Source organism: Epinephelus lanceolatus, chromosome 16, assembly GCF_041903045.1.
Source record: "Epinephelus lanceolatus isolate andai-2023 chromosome 16, ASM4190304v1, whole genome shotgun sequence".
Lineage (NCBI taxonomy): Eukaryota > Metazoa > Chordata > Actinopteri > Perciformes > Serranidae > Epinephelus > Epinephelus lanceolatus.
In genome coordinates, this window is record NC_135749.1 from 35,198,917 (window position 1) to 35,222,958 (window position 24,042).

Here is a 24,042-nt window from a genome sequence, read left to right on the forward strand (position 1 = left end):
CATCCTTGAGAACATGATATCTCAGAACGCCTTGAGGGAATTTCTTCAAATTTGGCACAAACGTTCACTTGGACTCAAGCATGGACCGCGGGACGCATCTGAACGCGGGGGGGGGCATAATTTCAAGTCACGCGGAGGGGGTGGGGGGCATATGCATTGAAACAGACAATATAACTGATGTAGTATTAAATAACGTTGCGGAGCACTTTTTTTTATTCCGACGCCACACAGTCACATCTACAGTACACACATGAACACGAACACATGCTTGCTCAGATTAATCCCTCTGATCCCACTCTAACATTCACACACAACAGGCCAAGCCTATTTACACATAAACGCACGGATGAAACTATAGCAAACAACAAAGTACATCCAGTCCACAACCACAACCAAAACTCATCTTGCTGCCTTGAATCTAAATCAACATCATATTCATTATCATCACAAGTCAGCACTCATATCAGACTGATGTGCAGAGCCGCACACACACACACACCCAACAACAAAACAAGCACAGCTGCGCAGTTACTGAAAAGTAACCAGAACGCTGAATTTCTGACCATTACCACCCGCAACCGCAATGTGTATGTCCACTCCCGCCCGCTCTCGCAAAACTCTGAGAATTTATGCCCACACAATAATAGAGATGCATTGATTTTGTGTCTTCTCCCGTCCCGCAGGAGAAAACATGTCATTTTATAGGCTGTTAATAAAGAGATTCATGGGGTTGGTTGTTTCGTTTCCCTGGTCTGCATGTCTTTTGACGCACTGGTCAGGAATAGCGCTCCTATTTCATTGTTTTCATTTAGTTTTTAATGAAATAAAGGCTGTTTCATATTCTATTTTCCTCCTCTGTATTTATTTAGGCTATTTTTCTACCTTTATATAATCAGTGATTGAGGTTAAGGCAGGCCTGGCGCCAGGATGAAGTTACTGAGGGGGCGGTTAAAAATTACGAGGGGGCAAATCTTTATTATGCAACATAGATTCACACAGTGAGTTATAAAGAGCACGCAGACGTGCGTAGTAGTCGCATGTAATGACAGCTCGTCACTGGCAAAACACAATAAACTGCACGTCTTCTTTCATGTTTGTCTCATGACAGATGGAGCTGACAGACAGACAGATAGACAGACAGACAGATAGACAGGTGGAGCAAGCGGCAAATTGGTATGAAAGCTGGTTCAGGGCATAGTCGTCCATTTATGAATAAATATGGAGTGGAAACGCTCATGCATGTGCACCAAGTTCCTGTGTTGACATCCTGTCGCTAGGCTACATCTTCTTCTTCTTCTTTTTCTTCTTCTTCTACTGTTTAATGGGGACCCGCGGGACCCAATCCCAATGTAGCCCTCTATGTCAGAGTACAAAAAGTTACCCAGGCCATGGCCCCCCTGGCCCCCCTGGTTCCGCGGTCTATGGACTCAAGGATGAACTGATTACATGTCGGTGGTCAAAGGTTTAAGGTTAAGTTCACTCTGACACTCACAAAACATGTCTTTGGCCATAACTCAAGAATTAATATGATAATTATGACAAAATTTTCACAAATGTCAAAAAGAATAAAATAATGAAGTGATCACATTGTATATCCAAAAGGTCAACTTCACTGTGACATCATAATGCTCTGGAAAAACCCTTTTCTGGCCGTTATTTCATGCCATAACTCCGAAACAGAGGTGGAGACATTTGGTCAGATACCAAATTGATGGCACTAATCTTGGGTGCCCACCTTGAAACTGTGCTGATTGTTTAGATCTTCTTTGCTGTTGGGGGAAAGATGTGTGTGTGAAGCTGTTAAATGGAATGCAACTTGAGAGGTTCAGAGAGGCATATAACTGCGAGTCTGCAATTCTAGTTTATTAAGGTAAGGGCCTTTTTCAATTGACCCTTAGCTACGTCCCGCCCCCGGACACAGACTGGCCAATCATAACATAGCATCGTGCCAGCTCAGACCAGGGTCCGACAACAACACAGCTATGCTCCATTGACTCTAGCCGCTGAGGATACTGAATATATACACATGCTGCTTTTGCTTTTTAATGATTATAACAGTAAAAAAAGAAGCCCTACCCTGCTGTACAGGAACCAGTGAAGCTTTAGCTTCTAACTATCTTTGTCTTTTTAACCTGTTGTTGCTGCTCAGTCAGTTTGACATCCTGGATATATCCTTCAAACACATTTTGCAGACCCCTCTGTCTGCTTCTCTCTGGAATCACTATTTCATTTTTCCAAAAAGATGATAATATTTCTTCAGGGAGTGCAGTTAGTTACAGTGTGGGCTCCATGCTTACTCAAACAGCTTGTTGAACCATCACAAAGGGGCGGGGCTTATTGAAACGTCAGTTCTGTGTGAAGGTTTTTTTGTTGTTGTTTTTTTAAATGTAAATTTGTTTTATGAACAACTAAAGCATACACAATATGGCACTATTTTTTTTGTGGTTGTTGTTGACATTGTGATAAATATATTTAGTGCTGAAGACCATTATCTTTGTGTGAATTGATAATTTTGTAGAAATCTGCATTACACATTTGCATGAGTGTATGGGTACTGACAAATATGTAAGTAAGCTGAATATGTGCTACTGTGTCCAACTTGATTTTTATCAATAATTATGTGATGGTGCCCTTTCTTTTCACTTGAGCACCTAACTCCCAATATATCTGTGCACAGTGCTGAGAATGTCAACATGTGCACCACATTTCATGGCAATTAATCCAATAGTTGAAGATATACTTCAAAATGACAACAAAAATGTCAACGTCATGGTCAAACCAGAGGAAAAGTTAGAGGTAAACCAAAGTCATTATAAAACATCGTCAGTCATTCTGCGCTTGAAACTATATCAAATTATAATCACAGACACAATTAGTAATGCTGTTAAGAAAGGTGAGGCAAAAATAAAGTTGTTGGGTTTTTTTTCAAATTTATTTATCATGTAACAGAGTCAAGAGTAGCAGTTCAAGAAAATTGCCAAACTGTTCATAACTGTAGCATGATATCAATAAATAAACTTCATTTGTAGCTTGCTTTTCCTATAATGATTAATTCAATTATTTTAATGTATGTTAGTGTGCAAAAAATACATTGTGGTTCTTTGCATTTCACACTTCAATACTTTAAATACTTTATATGGCATATTAACATGCATATCCAAATACAGACAACAGAGCAGTCACCACAGCATGCAGCACAGTGTTTCCATCAAGTGGAATCTTTACAGTGTTATGCAAACCAATACATACAATAAACCTGAATTCTGTATATTCAGTATTTCTGATTATATATGATGTAAGAGTTGATCGTGTGGTTGTATCTACCTACTGTATGGCTCATGTGGTTCTGTGTCAATGTTAACATTAGTTACTAAAAGTTGTATGTATTGTCTCATGACAAGAGAATAAATATCAGGTTTGCCAGCATGACATAACATCTGTCATCATAAAATGAGTTTTCCGTGTGTAAGGAACACAAGTCAGTTACAACATAGTATAATTTCAGATAAATAATATGAAGTCACAGGTACATGATAAATAATGACAATAAATTAAGTGAAATCCTTCAGTTTCTCCATTATAATTACATAGTATAAATACTGTCTAAATATGGTATTTTGTCCTTTGTTCAAATCAGGTTATTAATTCCAGATTAGTGCTGTAACAACTGCAATGACGAAAAGGAAACTTGTTTTGTTAACAACTGCAGAGGAGGCAGCAGTTGTTGGCTCTGGTGCTGCTGCTGGTGGCGCTGTAGTTGCTCCTGCTGCCGTTGCTGCAGCAGCTGTGGTTGTTCCTGCTGCCGTTGCTGCAGCAACTGTGGTTGCTCCTGCTGCCGTTGCTGCAGCACCTGTGGTTGTTCCTGCTGCTGTTGCTGCAGCAACTGTGGTTGCTCCTGCTGCCGTTGCTGCAGCACCTGTGGTTGCTCCTGCTGCCGTTGCTACAACAGCTGTGGTTGGTGCTGGGGCAGCTGTAGTTGTTCCTGCAGCAGCTGTGGTTGTTGCTGGTGCAGCTGTGGTTGTTGCTGGTCCAGCTGTGGTTGTTCCCACGGCAGCTGTAGTTGTTGCGGCAGCTGTGGTTGTTGCAGCAGCAGCTGTGGTTGTTGCTGGTGCAGCTGTGGTTGTTGCTGGTGCAGCTGTGGTTGTTACAGCAGCTGTGGTTGTTGCTGCGGCAGCTGTGGTTGTTGCTGGTGCAGCTGTGGTTGTTGCAGCAGCTGTGGTTGTTGCTGCGACAGCTGTGGTTGTTGTTGGTGCAGCCGTGGTTGTTGCTGGTGCAGCTGTGGTTGTTGCTGGTGCAGCTGTGGTTGTTGCAGCAGCAGCCGTGGTTGTTGCTGGGGCAGCTGTGGTTGTTCCTGTGACAGCTGTGGTTGTTGCTGGTGCAGCTGTGGTTGTTTGTGTGTTGCCTGAGGCTGTTGAGCAATGTCATTAAAGGTCAGTTTAAGATTTCAAAACATTTTTTTCAGGATTTTTATCTTAAATGTATAACTTACCAGCACACAGAAGAAGAATGACACAGATCTTCATGAACATCATGGAAGGTGCTTTGCTGTTCATTAAATATGAAAATATATTTTTGTTAAAATCTGTTAAATTACAACAAGTGTACAGTGTTCATTTTTAGACATGTATTAACTAAAATCTGTATTTTAACTGCAACTAACTAATATTTATAGGCATTATTGTTAATTGCTGAATTACCTAAATTCACTGTCACTTATGGCATGTGTTGTTTTTATAACATATCCACTGCATCTCTGTGACAATAATAGTTTGTTAGCCTTAAATGCAAACTACTACAATGATTGATTTTTAATAGATGTTGGTATCTACAGTTTAGTATTGTCATTGTGTTACAGTAAACATTTACACTGTTTCTGGAATAAAACTGGCTTTGTTGTGCATCCATTCAACTTTTGAGTTAAAACCATCAGTCAAATACCAACATACAACAAAGCAATTACAATATCATTGGAGAAATACAGGAAACACAACTTGTATTGATTGAAAAAGAGTTGACTGTAAAAGCACTTACAGATTATTTCTGTTGTTGAGTTGTCTTCACTGAAGTAGCGATGCTCTCTTGATTCCACCTGCTCAGTATCCTTTGCTCTTTGCTGTTTGATGTCGTCCACTGAACAGACCACAGCTTTTATATCCACACAAGGCAGGTGAGATGACATCAGGTTGTAAAGAAAGACGTAAATTATTTGTATGAGTAATGTTTTTGTGTGAGTAATTTGTTTCTCTTCAGTGTAGGGTGTGGCCCCCCTTTAACAGCTTTATCATTTGTCCTTTGTGGTTCTTACGTTTACGGGGTAAGGAAACCTGTTGAGTGACGTTCTTTTAAGATATGACATTAGATTTAGAATTTCTTAGAGCGGAAACTGATGACGTTATTCTTAACCTTTTTCGTCATGGGTTGTTTTTTCAATTGTTTTGTTTTTATTTGTGGGTGTCAAAGATTCTATTTAGGGCATTAACAACAAAGAGTTGCACCATTTACAGTTAAGTTGACTCTAGTTACATACTTTAACAAATAATTTGTCTCTTCTGGAGCAGGGCTGGGGTTGTGTTGAACTGATTTGTTATATTTTGTATGGAGTTAGATTTGTCTCATTAATACCTGTAAATGCAAAGAGGGTGATCTACAAATATTTCTTGATCTGCACACGTTTCATAATTATGTGTGTGAACAGACTGACAATCTGTGTGTAAATGTGTAAGCTGTAAATATAAAACACATTCCACAAATACAAAAAATATCTGTGAATACATTAAATTAATTTGCAAATAAATGAAAAGCATTTGTGAATATCTTCCTAACATTTACAACTTTCGAACAGGCATTTGTGAACTCAGTTTTTATTTGTGAATCGAAAAAACATTTGTGGATCTCAGTTCTACGCGTGTGGATTTGCTTTTTACACACACGGATTTTTGAGACAAACTTTCCGCCGGTCCGAACAAAAATGCACTCGTATCACACTCGGCCATCTTCAGATAGCACATGATCACCCAGCTGATGACGTCATTTCCACATGTGAAAGTAAGAGCACGCAGTCAGAGCAATAGATAAGAACAGAGTTGCGACACTCCCATAGGACTCCATTGTAAAACATGGCAGACAGAACTTCCGGGTTATGGAGCCCTCTATAGTTCCAAACATTCCTCCCTTGGAGTTGGACCCTGTTTATTTCAATGGCCGCATGACGAGAAACTCCTGAGGTAAGGTGATGAAATATCGACCAATTTTAAGTCATTACGTGTGTGTTATTATATCGGAGGCAGATGTTGCGCTAGACTTTTTCGTCACCGGTCATTTGACTGACAGGGTCATAAAAATCCGGTCATAATCTATTTTTACTGGTCAATTTAATTTTCGTTTTAAAATGATAATAAAGATATTCAAAGACATTTAGTTTTCATTCATTCGTTTTTAATAAATCCAATAAGCAAGTTATAAAGTGTGCATTAATAAGGACATGAACGAAAAGATGAACAGACATCCACACACCCGTGCCATTAGGCTTCGCCATAGACACACCGGACGGCACTAACGCATCACTAACGTGTCCAGTGTGTCCAGGGCGTTATGTAGTTATGTCTGTAGGCTCGGTGACACAAAATTAAAATTGTAATGAAGTGATTAGGGTATTGAAAAATGTGTTCAATTATGCACTGTTTTGTTTTTTTTAATTATAAACACGGTATTTTCTCCTCACGTTCTACAGTGCATGCTGTTGTTATTTTATTATGAAAATTGGCCGGATTCTCTCGTCTTTTCTGTGTCCGAGTTCCTGTTTGGTACGATCCGCTCTATCCAGCTTGACAGAAGCGCTCACGGCTCCCGTGAAAAATAGACCAGACGCCAAACTGCTGCCTCTACTCCGCGGGCGCTCCACTCTGCTCAGCGGCCTGTGTGGACAGTCAGATAGGTTAACATGGGCGCCAACTGAAAACTGCCTCCGCTGCTGGGCACTGCGCATCGGTTCCACGTCTGGTGTTTCCAGAGCGTTATGTCAACAACGCTACATGAAGCAGATGAATGACTTTTTCTCTGCAGTGTGAAAACGGCAGCAATCTTAAACCACTGACTGTGCACTCTGCCGCCAGGTGGGCAGGGGTGGTAATTGCAACCGGTCAAACCGACGGCCTTCAGATTTTACGGTCATTGTTGTAAAAAAACGGTCAATGACCGAGAATATCCAGTTAACACGACCTCTGATCGGAGGTCCTTTATTATGTAGATATCGATTTTTTTTGTATGTTCACAATGTAATTATGGCTTTTTTGAGTCAGGAATTATGATCGGTTTTCAGCCATTGCCTGCTAGTTTGTTAGCTCGACGTCGCCAGCTGTGGAGGTTTAGCACCGTTTAGCACCTGACATTTGTGGTGTTCCTGTTTGATTAATGAATCACAGACAAATCACATATAGTTGATTACTAACGGGTTTTATTTAGATTTTATCATCCGAACCTGGCGGTGTTAGCTAAGGGTAACGTCAATAGGATGTGTTAGCTTTTATTAGTTTTCTCAACTGTTCCATAAGAAGATAATGTAGGACAGGCGCACATACTTCTGCCTGAACCTCAGCTCATCTTTTAATGTTACATTCATAAACTTAATCGAACAAGACCAAAACATTGCACAGTGGTTTAAACACTACGGGGAGTATATCACAACACCTGTTACCACTGAATTAATGATATTATTTACCTCTGATTTAAATGGAACGTTGAGTTTAATTATTTTAAATTGTGTCTTTTAGGTGATTCTGAAAGAGCCCTGTGAAGTTTCTGCTGTCAAAAGACTCCACAAGTGAGGTAGCTAGAAATTACATGAGCAGCAAATTATTTTGTGGCTGTTCCTTTTCTTAGTTGTGTATGTGTGTCAGGTTTTCTTCTTGCAGGGTTTGCTGTTCCTAAAGCTATGCCTTTTCCAGCTCCAGGGATGGGAACAAAGTGACCACCCTTTGCTGAGTCACTTGTTTTAAATTGTACTTCTTTCTTAATCCCAAATTTATTCTCTTTTGTTGTGCAAGAGCCCTCTCTGCTCTCTTTCTTAGGAGTGTCTCCATCCTAAGTTGCTTCCTTAGGTCCTCCACACTCGCCTTGCCATGACTGGCCCCTAGCACACTGGTCTCTGGATCACCTTCCCCTGTCAAAGTGGCTTCTTCAGCGGCAGCCCCTGACTGACTGGCCCCTGGAAGTCCACTGACCTCTCCTTCATCCTCTATCTGCATACTGCCTCCTGGTACTTCCCTATCATTTTCAGATTCTGCCTCAATTTCTCCCTCATTCTCTGTAATAATAACAACAAGGTGTTGTTGCAGTTAATATGCATTTATGCTGCCTTTACATTAGCACCTACTTTCATCTCCTGTTTAAGGGTACACTACACTCCAATTAAACAAAACTGTATCTTTATGTAAAACAAATCATCTGCCACACTCCTTGACTAACAACATGTACATAAAGTTTATTTTTTTAGCAATAGATGAAGATGCCTGTAGATTATCCATGACATTGCCCAGTTCACTCTGCAATGGATTATTCCACAAGTCATCAGATTTTTAAATATGGACAGGAAATAGGATCCAGCCAATCTGGCCATAACATTATGTGCAAATGGAGATACTGTATGGAGTGTTCATGTTTATGTTGTTTTAAGTGTGGAATGACACCTTTTCTTGTTCTCACAGACACACAATTGCTCTTATTGTCACATTCATCATTTAAATACATAAAATGTTTAACTGAAAACCATCATTTATCATCATTGTCCAATGTCAGGGAGTATTCATAAATAGCCTACATTAATCTCATGTAGCTACATAAGAGATGCATTGCACCAGATTACAGTTTAGTTGCTAATTTATCTGCACTCCATGAAGCTAACACAAAGCTTTCCCTCCAAAACAAAGAAAACACAGAAAAACTTGTCTAATTACACTTTTAGTTGTCATCCAGCCACTCAATACACGTAACTGACATTGATGTATACATTTACCGTTCAAAAGCGAGCTCACAGCTGTCTGTCCCATAGAAGAACATGACAGCAGAGGCTGTGTTTGGAACTATTGAGGCTTACATGAACCACATGACCGCTCTGGCGGCAACATCAAAGGCTGTCGCCACTCTGTTCTTATCTATCGCTCTGCACGCACTCTTTCTATGAGCTCACTGAAAAAAATGATTTTGTGGTGTAGTATTAGGTTAACTGTCACATTTTTATTTTCTAATTGTAAGTATCAGTGAGAACTGGAATTATTCAAGTAAAACTATATATGTCATTCATGTAATAAATAAACTGTGTGGGAAGAGTAAGTTTTATTATGTATTTTCACATAATATTCAAAGGTTTCATAGTCATTCGCATGAACTTAGAAATACCAAGTAAGTTTTAATAGTGTTGTGCGTGTTTTGAATCCGCGCATGCGCATTGTGACGTGCACTTTCGTTGTCCGCCAAAATACACAGTGAAGGTGAAGAAGAAGAAGAAGAGGACGACGGTGGTAAAATTAAATGGAGGCAGGAGCCATAGATATATATACGTAGATGCCGCATTCAACGGTGCTCCTCATTGGAGCGATACGTCAAGGCGGCCGCCATCTTGCCCAGGTGGAGCCGCGCTGCCTAATGCATGTATGTCTATTGAGACAGGAGATTATTTATGATTAAAATCATCATTACTTGCTTAATTCTCAACCGATTTGGTTTGGTTTGTTACAATTGTCAGACATGTAGTTATGATACAGGATACTTGGTTAAATAAAAAATGCAGTTGTTCATACCAAAATATTTGATCTTATGTAGATAAAGTAACAGTAATAGTTCTACAACACATTTAAACTGAACTTTCCCCATGTAATAAATATTCTTTTTTCTTACTAGATGTACAATGCCCACCATGATGTCATTTAATTATTAATTTTGACTATAAATGTTTATTCACATTTCACACAATGTGCAAAAAATAGTGTATCAGCAGGGTTGTGCCGAGCTGCAGTGCAGATTCTGATTGACAAATGTTGGTTTTTGTACAAGTGAAAATAAATGCCTAAAGCTGCATGTTTACACAAAATTTTGCTTTAATCTCATATGTGTAACACCACAGTGCTCATGGGAGCCTGGACACAGAACTGTTTACATTATTAGGTCATATTTACAAAAAATACAGTGTACAGTAGCTAGTATTATTTTTAGGAGTCTGCCCAGTCCTGTCGAAGTCCTCAGGTCTGAAGTGACAGCTGCAAATGACTGAAGAGTCACTCGGGACAAAGTCCTTTCTCCTCACTGCTGCTACCCATGCCCGTCTCCTCCTATCTGTGTTTTTTGGGAAACTACACACAAAATAAGTGTGTCAGAAAAACGCAGTTCCACATAATTTGTAGTTACAATTCAGGCCACAAGTTAACTACTAACGTTATACTGCGTTATGTCACGTTGGTGCCATGAAACAAGCTAGTTGACAATTTGGAATAACACATACACCGACACAGCTGTTTGACAAAGCATCATAATTTTATAAGTAATATTATATAAATGTTAACCTTTTTTCTTTAAGTTGTGTGACATAGCGTTAGCTTAATTTGGCATTTGGACCAGATCAGGACAGTTACTTTACTTGATTAGCTTAAAAGAAGGATCACTTTTTGAGATATATATCTCATTAAACATGTTCGTAACAGTAAAATATTGTAAAACAACTTCTTACCTGTGGAATGTTATTCCCTTCTGCTTGGTTTTAACACTTCTTTCGTTCATACACCCAAATGCAGACCAAAAATGTGGCATTTTTGCTGAGTCTGACATGGGTCTGAACCGGTCAGAGCACCTAGGCAAGATGGCAGCAGTATTGACGCATCCCACAAGCCAGGGTGCGGCATCTATGTATATATATCTATGGGCAGGAGCGGCTAAATCATCTTGAAGGTAAGTCATTCAGGGTTTTTCCTGCATAGAAGCGGTGAAAAGAGGAGAAAAAACATTTCAAATATCCGCAGCGTTTCTAGGTCGGCTTGGAGAGGCCGAGAGCTTCACAGCAGCCTCCGCCAGACCTCACCGCTTTCCCGCAGTCCACTGACAAACTTGAGCATCTGGCTCAGCTATAAGCTAGAAAGCTAACGTTATACTAGCAAGATTCAGAGTCAGTAACACAGCGTATGGTCAGACAAACAGTGACCATAATTATAATTTGACAGTATATTTAAATTGAGAGGGGCAGGACCTTTCTTACAGCATGTTGTGTGTTAACGTTACGCTAACGTTACTCTCACCATCTTGTGGTGTTCTTACAGCATGTTGTGTTACTCTCACCATCTTGTAGTGTTCTTACAGCATGTTGTGTGTTACTCTCGCCATCTTGTAGTGTTCTTACAGCATGTTGTGTGTTAACGTTACGCTAACGTTACTCTCACCATCTTGTGGTGTTCTTACAGCATGTTGTGTTACCCTCGCCATCTTGTGGTGTTCTTACAGCATGTCGTGTGTTACTCTCGCCATCTTGTAGTGTTCTTACAGCATGTTGTGTGTCACTCTCGCCATCTTGTGGTGTTCTTACAGCATGTTGTGTGTTACTCTCGCCATCTTGTGGTGTTCTTACAGCATGTTGTGTGTTACTCTCGCCATCATGTACCCTGCGTTCCAATACCCATACTACCATACTATTTAGTATGCCAGAAAAAGAATTAGTGTGTCCCAATACATAGTATGTCAGATGCAGTATGCCAAAAGTACCAGGATGTTCTACTACATCCGGTCACATTTCGCAGTATGCATGTCAGCATGCTTCTTTGGCCATTCTGACCCACAATCCTTTGCGGAGCGGAAGTTAGGTCACACTGAGCTGCGTGTACAACCAACGCCCACACTTCCTTTCATACATGGTTTATTTAATTTGAGATACTAAGACACTACATATTAGGACTGCAATGATCTGATTATATACTGTCACATATCATACAGTTTTGCAAGAACACGGTTACAACATTCAACTTTATTGTGATTATAGTATAATCAATGTTAGGGTTCAACTATGACTACAATATAGAAGATTCTACCAGTACAGGCAGTGGTGTAAGTGTGGTATAAATAATGAATGCATATGACTAAATATGAATACACTATGGGCCAGGTATGAGCAGTATAGACTAGTAAATATATGAATAGTAAAAGTCAAACACATATTAAGTAATGTAGTAAGAATGTGCAGGTATGTTACACAACAAATAAAAGTAATGTGAATGTAAGGCTGCCTCACGTGCAGACAGAATATAGTGCCAGCAGCTGCACAGCTGTAAATATATTTAACAACAAACATCTGCCAGCAACAGAGAGCTGTGTGTGAAGGGGTTAATATGCCCACTGGTGACTAGTTCAATAGACAGGTCACTAATAATAGGCTTGGGACTGTTTATTAGAAACAACTTTGCTGCATCTCCGAAGTACAACAACATAAAATATTCAAATGTGGCGCTACGGATGGCGGCGGAAGTGAGCAAGAGGGTCGGAGTTCAGGGAGCGATGTGATGGCGGATGTAGTGTGTCCCAATAGTATGCATACTGCATGCACACTGCATACTACACTACATACTTTTTAAGGGCAGCTGCAGTACATACTAAAAGTATATAGTAGAAGTATGCGATTTGGAACGCAGGGGTAGTGTTCTTACAGCATGTTGTGTGTTACTCTCGCCATCTTGTAGTGTTCTTACAGCATGTTGTGTTACTCTTGCCATCTTATAGTGTTCTTACAGCATGTTGTGTGTTACTCTCGCCAGCTTGTAGTGTTCTTACAGTATGTTGTGTGTTACTCCCACCAGCTTGTGGTGTTCAGAGGATGAAGCACTGAAGTAAAGTAGGAAAAGCCCGACCCGGTGAAGATGTCGGACTGCAAAATTATGTTTATTTACTCTATTGGCTCGGGTCTGGTCGGATTCGGGCTGTTGATTGTTGTTGTCTCTCGCGCATGGCTTTTGTCCACTTCGGCGCCCCGTACTTGTTTACAACGGGGAGAGGAATTTCCGGTTACAAACTTTGGAAACGGACGGTAAAAAAACAACAGCGTTAGCTTTCTCCTGTAGACTCTGGTGAAGTTATAAAAAAAGCTAAAGTGAATGGTTGAAACAATACTTGGTCAGAAGGGTATGAAGCCCTTTATATTAGCAGTTAAACGCAGTTTTTGAAACGATGTTAGCCATAAAGTTTCTGTATCAGGACGTAGTTCCAAGTGTGTGGATTTGTGTTTTGTGGATATTTCGCCGGTTTACAACTGTGGGAGGTTCGTACAGTTTACAGTCGTATACAGTTTAAAGTATAAATTGGCTAATTAAATACAGAATACAAAAATACATTGGTCTGACAGCGGTACAGTGTATTTTGGTTATATGATTCTGTAGTTTTAAAGTATTATTTCTTGTAGTATTCTGTAGTTTAAATGTATTATTTTTTCTTTGTGTTTTTGTCCTTAAGCCCAAAGCAACAACTTTCTGCAGTTGACACAGTGCCCTCTCAAGCAGCAACTACAGCAAGCTGTGTCACAAGCAAAGCCTTCTGGCTATTCAGGTAAAGAAAAATATTGTGTAGTGCTTTGCACTTCATAAGTTGTAAGAGGTTTACCATCATCACAGAACATACATACTATTCCAAATTAAAATGAAGCACAATATATTTTGGATTGTGAAGTTATGTGTTGTGCCGCATAAAATGTACAAAATTTGAAAGGACAATCTGATGTTATATCTGTTCTAGTGATATGAATATAGCCCAAAAAATGCTGTTTCTACATTATCCCTGGCATTAAAGTAACTTTAAGCATGATGCATTAATGATTATATTTCTTTGTATTTTACAGTCTCCACCGGGAAAGTTCTCCTGCTACACTATTTGATTTGAACGGCTAATGTAAGGTAAATCCAAAACCCTAGGTACCTCTCATTCTTAGTTTTAAGTTGACGTTTATACTGATATGAAAATCTAGTTCAGATGAGGTTTGATTTATTTCTGTCTGTATTTTACAGATTCAAAAAAGATGAAATGGTCGTGTAAAACATGTAGATTCGAGGCTGACACACAGACAGAACTGTTGAAACACTACAGACTAAGACATGGAATGGTTAGCCGTGGCCAGACAGTGCCTTGCCTTTATAAGGAATGCCCTTGTTCATTTAAAACGTTCAATGCCCTTAATATTCATTTATCCAGGCAGCACCCCGAGGCAGTGACATCAAAAGAGATTCTATCTTTTAGTTGTGTCCTGTGCAGTTCCGCTTGTTTTGATTCAGAGAAGCAATATTTTGAACATCTTGGAAGCCATTTGAGGAGATTTGAAGTAGTTGCCTGTGTATTCAAAAACTGCACCTTCAGCTCAAACATATATTCCACCTTTGCCTCGCACAGACATAGGAAACACTCTCCACATGGCCTTGAAGACTTTAAAGATGAAGTCTTAAAAAAATACTCAGATCCAGTTGTTGCTCAGCATGAGCCATTATTTGACACTGAGGAGGAGGATCCTCAACCTTTGATTGAGGAAGACAAGGATCTATCTCGGATCATAAAGGAGAAGTTTGGCAGCCTTTTTCTTAAGCTAGAGACCACCTTTAATGTGTCAAACAAGTGCATTGATGAAATTGTGGATGAGCTTCAATTCATATCATGCACAGCATCAGTTCCTGTTATCAGAGAGTTGATCGAGTCTACTCTAAGGACCCATAGCTGTGAGTTGGCCACAGCTGTAATGTCTGATTTGGTTAAAATTCTCAGCGAGGCACACCCAATAAGCTCAGCTTTGGCAAGCGATGGCCCTTTTTCAACATCCTACAAGAGAAGAGAATTCATGAAGGAACATTTTTCAGTTGTTGAACCAAAAGAGTATATACTCGATGAAAAAGAGGGCAAAACATTCCAGTATGTGCCAATATTGCAATCTCTATCACAGGTTCTGAACAACAAACGCAATCAAGAAAAACTATTGGATACTGATAGAAATTCAGCAAGAGCCTTACAGTACCAATCTTTTCATGATGGATCCCACTTCCAGAAGAATGATTTTTTCTCTGAAGAGGACAGGCTTAGTCTTATCCTGTACATTGATGACTTTGAGGTGTGCAATCCTTTGGGAACTTCAAGGAAAAAGCACAAAGTCACAGCTGTGTATTGGATCTTGGGAAACATTCCAGCACAGTCTCAATCAGCATTAACATCCATTAATTTAGCAGTTTTGTGTAAGGCAGTGGACACCAAGACATTTGGATACCAGAAAGTGTTAACAATGGCTCTAACACTTTCTGGTATCCAAGACATTTGGATACCAGAAAGTGTTAGAGCCATTGCTAACGGATCTGAGGACTTTAGAAAGAGATGGCTTATTTGTTCCAGGTCTGGGAAAAGTTGTCAAAGGAACTGTTACGTGTGTGGTAGCAGACAACCTAGGAGCTCACTCAGTTGCTGGCTTTGTTGAAAGCTTTTCTGGTTCTTATGCTTGCCGTTTTTGTCTTGCCGAGCGGTCTGAGTGTCGGTCAAGAGAGGTGAGATCCGGTTCTTTTCAACAGAGAACTGAGGAGCAACATGCGGTACATGTTCAGACTGTTTTGTCCAGTCTGAATAATTCCCCGTGCTATGGTGTGAAAAAACAATGTGCACTGTCTGAAAAGCTTGAGCACTTTCATGTTACATCTAGATACCCTCCAGATGTCTTACATGACCTTCTTGAAGGCATCATTCCATTGGAATTGGCGTTGTTTTTTGATGTCTTCATCAAGAAGAAGTATTTTTCTCTCATTGAACTAAATGATGTCGTCCATCAGTTCCCTTACAAGTGGACTGATAAGACAAATCACCCTCATCTTGTCCCCGGCAACTTTTCAAACCGTAAATCGGTGGGAGGCAATGCTCGTGAAAATTGGTGCCTGCTACGTCTGCTGCCTCTGATGATAGGTTTGAAAGTAGCTGAAGATGAGCCTGCGTGGCAGATGCTAATGATTTTGAAAAGCAGACTGTCTGTTCTGAACAGACAGTGAAAAATCATGCTTTCTATTTTAGTGTGGAAAATAAATTCACAAAATTGACATTTCACTCTGCTAACTGGCAACCCAAGCAAAATCGGTTGGCGACCCACTTTGGATCCCGACCCATAGTTTGGGAAAGGCTGAGGCAAAGTTTCAAATGCATACAGTTACTCTGAACTGGATTAACCTACAGCAGTTAAGAGTAAAGCCCTCAGAAGACCAACCAATGCAGATCCAGGATATCATAGTTTTGTATGAATGTTGATGTTGCTTCTTTTGACAACATGTATAGATTAGTGAATTCATATGGTACTTCCTACACAAGTATCTTCTGTCTGTTAAAACAGCGACACGTTGAAGCGAGACGGGAGGCTATTATTCGCGCCCTGATTGAATTCCTGGGGGAGTCTTCAGGGGAACTCATCAAGGACTACAAGGTAAATTCAAACATTTTCAGATCACAAAGTTCACTTGAGTACATTATATTGCTTATTCACTTCCCCTTTAAATACAACTTGCTTGAACCATCAAATAATTGAAAGAAAATTAAATTTTTTGAAAATGGAGCCTTTATTGGCCCCTTTGAACAATTTATTTATTTTTTTTAATATTTTCCATGATGAATGATAAAATAAAATAAAAAGACTATATTGCTTGACAGGGCTCGACAGTGCGAGCGTTTCACTCGCATTTGCGACTAAAAATAGGTGTGTGCGAACTGTAAAAAATATTTAGGGGCACGTGTGCATAAAAAAATCAGCCGAAGCAGCCTATATTTTTGTCAATAAAAAAATAACTAATCTATCTAACCGCAAATGTTGGAGGAACTCCAGCTGCCTTCCCTCTTCCCTCTTCCCTGTGTGACACGGTTAAGAACCACACCGCCCGTGGAAGTGCCGCGAATACCCTCGAAGCGCCAAGAAGTGAAGCCAGTTTCCTTTCGGCGCCCATGTTAACCGATTGTGTCATCCACACCGGCCGCGCCGCGCAGCTCTGCCGCCAGCTCTGCAGCGATCATTTCAGCGTCTGGTCTATTTTCCACGCGAGCCGCGAACGAATGTGTCAAGCTGGGTAGTTACCCATGATGGAAAAACAGCCCCAAATGTGACGGAGACAACAGCTGGGAGCAGAACCGCTTGTCGACCAGCGTGGAGAAATGCGCGTCTGATGTGAACGGAAGTGCTTTGGCTCGCGGGAGAATTTCGGTGCGCTGCGCTTCGCAGGCAGGGCAGGCCCTGGCGTTATGGGCGATTTTCCAAGCCATTGTCAGCACAGTGAATATAAGTCCCACTGTCGGCAGCGTGGAAATAAGTCAAAGTGTGGAGGAGACGGGAAAAGCGGCGGACCTCTGGGGAGGCCTGCTCCGTTCTCCCTGCAGTTAGGGACCGTTCGCCACGGTACCACTGCTGGGCAGGGTGGAAATAAGTCCTGCAGAGTTTCAGAGGACCTGGAGAATGTTTTAGGATAGTAATAACATTATATAAGATAATCATATTGCAAAGATTATATATATAAGATAACATTAAAGACAAAATTAAATTGCAATACTTTTTCAAAACTTGATGATTTTACCTTTCTGTACATTTTGTATACAAATTCATTAAATAATTTTGCTTGTAAATGTCTATTTGCATTACGTTTATTACGGAAAACACATTATTTGATCAATTTACATTGTGCCCTAAAGTTCTTTGTGCGCTCCTTACTCTTTCAACTTAGAAGCACATGTGCTCCTTGGGAAAAAAGTTAGCGTCAAGCCCTGCTTGATGAAATTTTGTTTAATGCTTGAAAAGCAAAAAAATGAAAATTGACAGAATTAAGATAAGTATTGGATACCTAAGGCTGATCATTGCCTTTTTATAACAACTAAATAAAAGAAGCAAAATGCATCCTTTCACTTAGTAGTCTTTATTGTAAGTGCATTCTGGTGGTTCTTTCAGTTGGAGATGACAAAAAAGATATTTTCATAGATGTAATTAAACTATATGGCCTATTACAAAGTGCATGAGTGGGAATGCATTCCTAGAAGTCTCTAAATTAACTCAGTATCTCATAATAAATAAATCTAAAATGTCAATGAATTAAATCATATTCCTGACATGAAAAACGGAGTGAAATTCCTCGCTTCTCTTTTCTCCTCTCTCCTCCCTTTTCCTGGGCTCTTTTCTCTCTCCTCCCCTCTCCTTTCTCCTCTTCTTTCCTCTCCCCTCCTCTTTCTTCCACTCTCCTCTCCTTGATTCTCTCTTCTCTGCTCTGCTCTCCCATTTTCTCTCTTCTCCTCTGTCCTCTCATCTATCCTCTGCTCTCCTCTCCTTGTTTCTCTCTTCTCTGCTCTCCTTTCCCATTTTCTCTCTTCTCTGTCCTCATCTCTTGTAGAAGCAAAAAAGTCAAGGTCCTGAGGCGGGCCAGTTAGCTCGCGACCTCGCTCTTTTCCTCTCAAACGGACTTTCTTTATCTTCCATTAGATATCAAAAACTCAAATACTCAGAGGTAAAAAAAAATCACTGGAGACACGTAGAATCAGATGCAACTGAGTTTAAAGTGCTCGCAGGCAACAAACACATCACAACCCAAATGAGCCAAGCTCCGGAGCAAGGCTGGAATTTCTTTGTTTGCGCTCGCTCTTTTATCGTAGAATTTCTGCTGAGTCATTTCTTTCCCTTAATCCTTCCCACTTGGCTCTGATCGTAACGATATCCCACCTCTGCTGAGTCACTTTTTCTCCACCATAATGGTGTCATATTTCTGCTGACTCAGCACTTTTTAGTCCTTCCCCCTCTAGGGTCATTCTCAGGACAAGCTGTAATTCCCGTAATTTTCCACTAGTGTTTTCTGAACCCATCCTCATGCTATTTTTAGAAATGATTCACAGTGAGTCCTAGGTACTTCTCCACCACAATGCTTAAGTGCTCAATAAGTGTGTGTGTGTGTCATAAGAATACATGAAATATTAAACCAGTGTGTAATTTGTCAGTTGCACAGATTATATTGCTTCAACACATATCTTTTAAAGGTCAGCTAAAAGGTACAGTATATGTCTTCAGTAAATCAGTACATTACACTACACTCTCCTCTGCTCTCCTCTCCTTGTTTCTCTCTTCTCCTCTACTCTCTTCTCCTCTCCCATTTTCTCTCTTCTCCTCTGTCCTCTCATCTCTGCATGCTACATGCATCTGTATTATTCAGTGTTTCCAATAATGAGAGACAGGAAATAAAGTTCAGGAATCACTAGAGTTCTGCATAAGGTCCATAAGGCCTGATTTACTGCAGGTTGTTTGTGCGTGTAATAACGAGTGCAAACTTCAGCTGTTATCGGTACTGTGGAACAAGAATATTTTCAGAATCAGAAAAATTTATTTCAAACTGAGTTACACAAGACACCAAATTCCGCAGCAGACAGTACACAGTACTACAGCAGTTTGAAAAGGGGTTGGAATAAGCAAAGCTTATATGTTTCCAGACCCTAACAACACAAATGCATACACAAAAGAGACAAATAACAACAACAACATCATCATCATCATCATCATCATCATCATATAGGATGCACTCTCTAGTTCCCTGCTACCCCCTTTCCTCCTCAGTTGGCAGTCTCCTCATTTTTGTATGATTCAAAGACTCAATTTCTAAACTTAGTGAAATGATTTCAAATGTTTAGGATTGATAGGTATTGAAATATTGATATTTTTGACACTAGTCTATAACTTGAATAAAAAATAATGTTGTACTATGCACCTGAACATGGATTCACATATATTTTACAGGATATCAACAGAGAGGCAGCTCAAGAGGACCAGGCTGAGCAAGTCCTGAGGATCTGTGTCTTCCACACAAGTGAAGAAGATGAAGGTGCATCCGACGCTGATGTGTCAATTGTTGTTGAAGGGACTGTGGTACTTGACAACTGTGGAAGTGTTGCAAAGGCCTGTCTCCTGCTCATGGGCATCATTTATGCCATGAACCTGAGTTACCCACCAAAAGTGAAGTACACTTTTGAAGTTTTTCAAAAGCTTCTTCTTGAGCTTGATGTCCTTAAGCTGTCCCCGAAAATCCTGTCTCTGCGAACCAAGCTTATAGCTTGAGTGCACATGTTTGACCCAAGAGTTGTCCTTTCAAAGAGGGCACTAAAAGAAAAAAACGGTACAGTTGTTTATGTGGCTATTTGTCTATTTTCTTCTTTTTCTCTCGTTTTAATGATGTAATTTTTATTCCAACTTGTTGCACTGTATTAAACATGCAGCCATGTAGAGTGGCTAGGTTTTGGGTACAAAAGAAAAGAAGTTAGATTAGCATTTTCAAGTTAAACCAGAGGTTCTCAACTGGTGGGTTGTGGGACCATTTTCAATGGATCATGGATGTGAGTGTGGGTATGAAAAGAGCAAGGGTTGAAATATTGCACTTTTTAGTGTCAAGATGCTCTGCTTTTTGTAGGATATTACTCATGATGCAGATTTTGACTTTTCTAAAAAAAAAAATGTTTTATTGGAAACACCTTTTAAGGTTTAGTTGTGAACATGGTTTTTTACTTAAGAAAAATAAAGGTGTTGTTAAATTAAACAGTTGCCTCATTTTTTTAAAGTCATTGTTTCAATAAACAAACACATTAAGAATAAATTTAGGCAATTTAAACTGCAGAAAAATAATGTAAAATGTTGTGTAAATGTTACTTAAATATTGTCCATAAATAAAAGTTAGAAAGGGTATTTTAAAATTACCTTGAAAAGCCATTGGTTTTAGGTGAGATTTTTCAGTTTGGTGCAGTCAAGAGTCTAAGTAAAACTTACAAAGAAGGAGAGAGTAAAATTCAATGACCATATTAATAATCATCAGTAAATTACCTGAGGTTTGCTAGTAAAAGAAACTTACATCCGCAAGTAAAGTTTACTTGATATTCACCCTTGTAGAATTTACTTACAATTTCTAAGTGCAAAAACTTTCCTAGGTAAAGTAAATAACACTCCAAATTTTTTTCAGTGCTGTTTTTTGTTGTTGTTTTTTTAATAATAATCACTGATAAATAACGTGCATTCATTGTTTTCTGTTAATGTCATACAGTGAGTATTAGCGTGTGTTTATTTGTTCTAGGTATCTGGCACACACTTTTGTATACATTTCTGTTTGAGTGTGAAAGGCGTGGTGGCTTGGCTGCTTCTTCACTTGGCAGTTATCAGCCAGCTCATCCTTTATATTTTTCATTTATTCTTTCGAGTAGGATTAAAGTCACAAAGCACTTCACATCTTATTATTAGTGTACTCTTACTAATGTAGTTGTAATGTCTGTGCTGACCGCACCATGTTTAGTTAGGTTACATTGTTTCAGTGAGGTTACGTTAACTGTTGTAAGATATGACAATTGGCAACACCCTGGTTAAGGTCTTTGATAGAACAGCTGTTGGTGTTGGTAGCTCTTTTTGTTTAGAAATGTAATATTGTAGTTGTATTGTTCATTGTTAATATGTAGATTACGCTAAGCTAACGTTAGCTACTGAAACAGCATCTGCTGCCATGGCAACAGTAAACATTTATGTTGCGGGCTGGGGGGACGAAAGCAGGGTGCAGCATTTTGTGTGGAATCATCTTCCAGTTGCGGTCCGGGAGGCAGACACCATCTCCACATTTAAGACTAGACTTAAGACTTTCCTTTTTGATGAAGCTTATAGTTAGGGCTGGCTCAGGCTTGCCTTGTACCAGCCACTAGTTTTGCTGACTTAGGCCTAATCTGCCAGGGGACCTCCTATAATACACCGAGCACCTTCTCTCCTTCTCTCTCTCTCTCTCTCTCTCTCTCTTTCCTTTGCTAACACTCATGTCCTGTTACTGCATTTCGCTAACTCAGCTTCTTCTTTTTCTTCAACACAGTTCAAACACATTCAATAGAAAAAGCAACATTCAGTATAAAAAAATGCAACTTTGTAGAAACATTCACTATCAGGCATTCCTTTATTATCTTCATGAAAAAATGTAATTCTGTGGCTATTATGTTGTTTCAAACGTATTTGCTGCTACAAATGAGTAGAATATAAACAGAAATAACACAATAAAGAATAAAAACAATAAATGCACCAACAAAAAAATGACATAAGACAAAAGAGATGCCACAGAGCTGAGTCACATGATGTTATTCATTGAGACTGAAGGAGAAGCACCAGTGACTCTGAACATGGAGAACCACCAAGGCCACACCCGTAGTTACACTCAATGACACCTATGCGGGGCAGAACAGCCGGGTCTGCTTTGGTGTTGTTGTTGCTAAGCAACCAGAGTCACTAAAAGATGAGCTGTCAGTCATGCAACCAGGTACAATTTATTGTCGAGAGCAACATTTTTAATTTGAAAAACACCTCAAAGTCCATATAGGAGCTGCTCTCGACATTTCAACCAAATCACAACTTCTTTATCAGCAGATGGAGTTTGTGTTTGTAATGGAAGTGTTGAAAATCAGTTCTCTACTTTTTTAGTAGCACTTACTCATCCATGTTCATTTAAAGGTCCAGCATGTAGCATTTAGAGAGATATACTGGCAGACATGGAATAAGTGTGTTTTCTTCTGTGTATATCATCCATCCATTTTCATCCGCTTATCCGGGGCTGGGTCATGTGTGCAGCAGGCTGAGCAAAGCACTCCAGACATCTTGCTCCCCAGCAATGCTTTCCAGATCCTCCTGGAGGACCCCAAGGCATTCCCAGGCCAGATGAGATATGTAATCCCTCCAGCGTGTTCTGGGTCTACCCTGTGGACTCCTACCAGTGGGACGTGCCTGGAACACCTACAGCGGGAGGCACCCAGGAGGCATCCTGATCAGATGCCTGAACCACCTCAACTGACCCCTGTCAACGCGAAGCAGCAGCGGCTCTATTCCGAGCTCCCTCCAGATGTCCGAGCTTCTCACCCTATCTCTAAGGCTGAGCCCAGCCCTTCTGAGGAAACTCATTTCAGCCGGTAGTATCCACTATCACATTCTTTGGGTCACTACCCAGAACTCATGACCATAGATGAGGGTTGGGATGAGATAAATCAGAAAACTGAAAGCTTCACCTTCTGGCTCAGCTCCCTCTTCACCACGACGGAGCGGCGCCGGCCTGCATCACTGCAGAAGCCGCACCAAACCGCCGATCCATCTCACGCTCCATTCTATCCTCACTCATGAACAAGACCCTGAGATACTTGAACTCCCTCGCTTAAGGCAGTAACTCTCCCCCTTCTCTGAATAGAATCTGTAAAGTAACTTCAGTAATCAAACAAACATAGTAGAGTAAAAAGTACAATATTTGCCTCTGAGATGTACTGGAGTCGAAGTACTAAGTAGTGTAAAATGGAAATATTCAATTAAAGTACCTAACAACTGTACTTAAATACAGCACTTCAGTAAATGTACTAAGTTACTGTCCACCACTGCAAAGCAGCTGCACCTCAGCTGGATTTAAAAAAACAGCTTGAGGGGGTGCAGGGAAAGTCTATGATGTGTGGAGAGGAGAGGGGAGCAGAACGCACTTAGTCTAAATGTTGCAACTGAAGTCTGTAGTTTGGAGGCTAGATTGGTTTGTTTATTAATTTATTAAACCTCTGTGCAGGCACTAGCCATGGCCGAAGGCATTGTGTTTTCAGGTTTGCATCCCATCCTTGTGAACGTGATATCTCAGAACGCCTTGAGGGAATTTCTTCAAATTTGGCACAAACGTTCACTTGGACTCAAGGATGAACTGATTACATTTTGGTGGTCAAAGGTTTAAGGTTAAGTTCACTCTGACACTCACAAAACTCAAGAATTCATATGCTAATTATGACAAAATTTACACAAATGTCAAAAAAGAATAAAATGATGAAGTGATCACATTGTATATCCAAAAGGTCAACTTTACTGTGACATCAGTGAACCCTTTTCTGGCCGTTATTTAATGCCATAACTCAGAAACAGAGGTGGAGACATTCAGTCAGATACTAAATTGATGGCACTAATCTTGGGTGCCCACCTTGAAACTGTGCTGATTGTTTAGATCTTCTTTGTTGTTGGGGGAAAGATGTGTGTGTGAA

General features: G+C 40.1%; 1 protein-coding gene and 1 long non-coding RNA gene across 2 annotated transcripts; one reads left to right on the forward strand and one right to left on the reverse strand.

Annotated features, from left to right (window-relative positions):
* Nucleotides 1-3,119: 3,119 nt before the first annotated feature.
* LOC144467437 (uncharacterized) lies at nucleotides 3,120-8,243 on the reverse strand. Its single transcript, XM_078176018.1, has 3 exons — nucleotides 8,112-8,243; nucleotides 4,490-4,545; nucleotides 3,120-4,408 (listed from the first exon to the last, which is right to left on the reverse strand). The coding sequence occupies exons 1-3, from the start codon at nucleotides 8,241-8,243 to the stop codon at nucleotides 3,697-3,699; spliced, it is 900 nt and encodes a 299-aa protein (XP_078032144.1). The 3' UTR covers nucleotides 3,120-3,696.
* A 2,575-nt stretch (nucleotides 8,244-10,818) lies between these two features.
* On the forward strand, nucleotides 10,819-20,515 carry LOC144467369 (uncharacterized). The gene is made up of 5 exons (XR_013493612.1): nucleotides 10,819-10,935; nucleotides 13,474-13,566; nucleotides 13,856-13,910; nucleotides 16,358-16,447; nucleotides 19,775-20,515. It is a non-coding gene; the product is annotated as an uncharacterized LOC144467369 (long non-coding RNA).
* The last annotated feature ends 3,527 nt before the right edge of the window (nucleotides 20,516-24,042 follow it).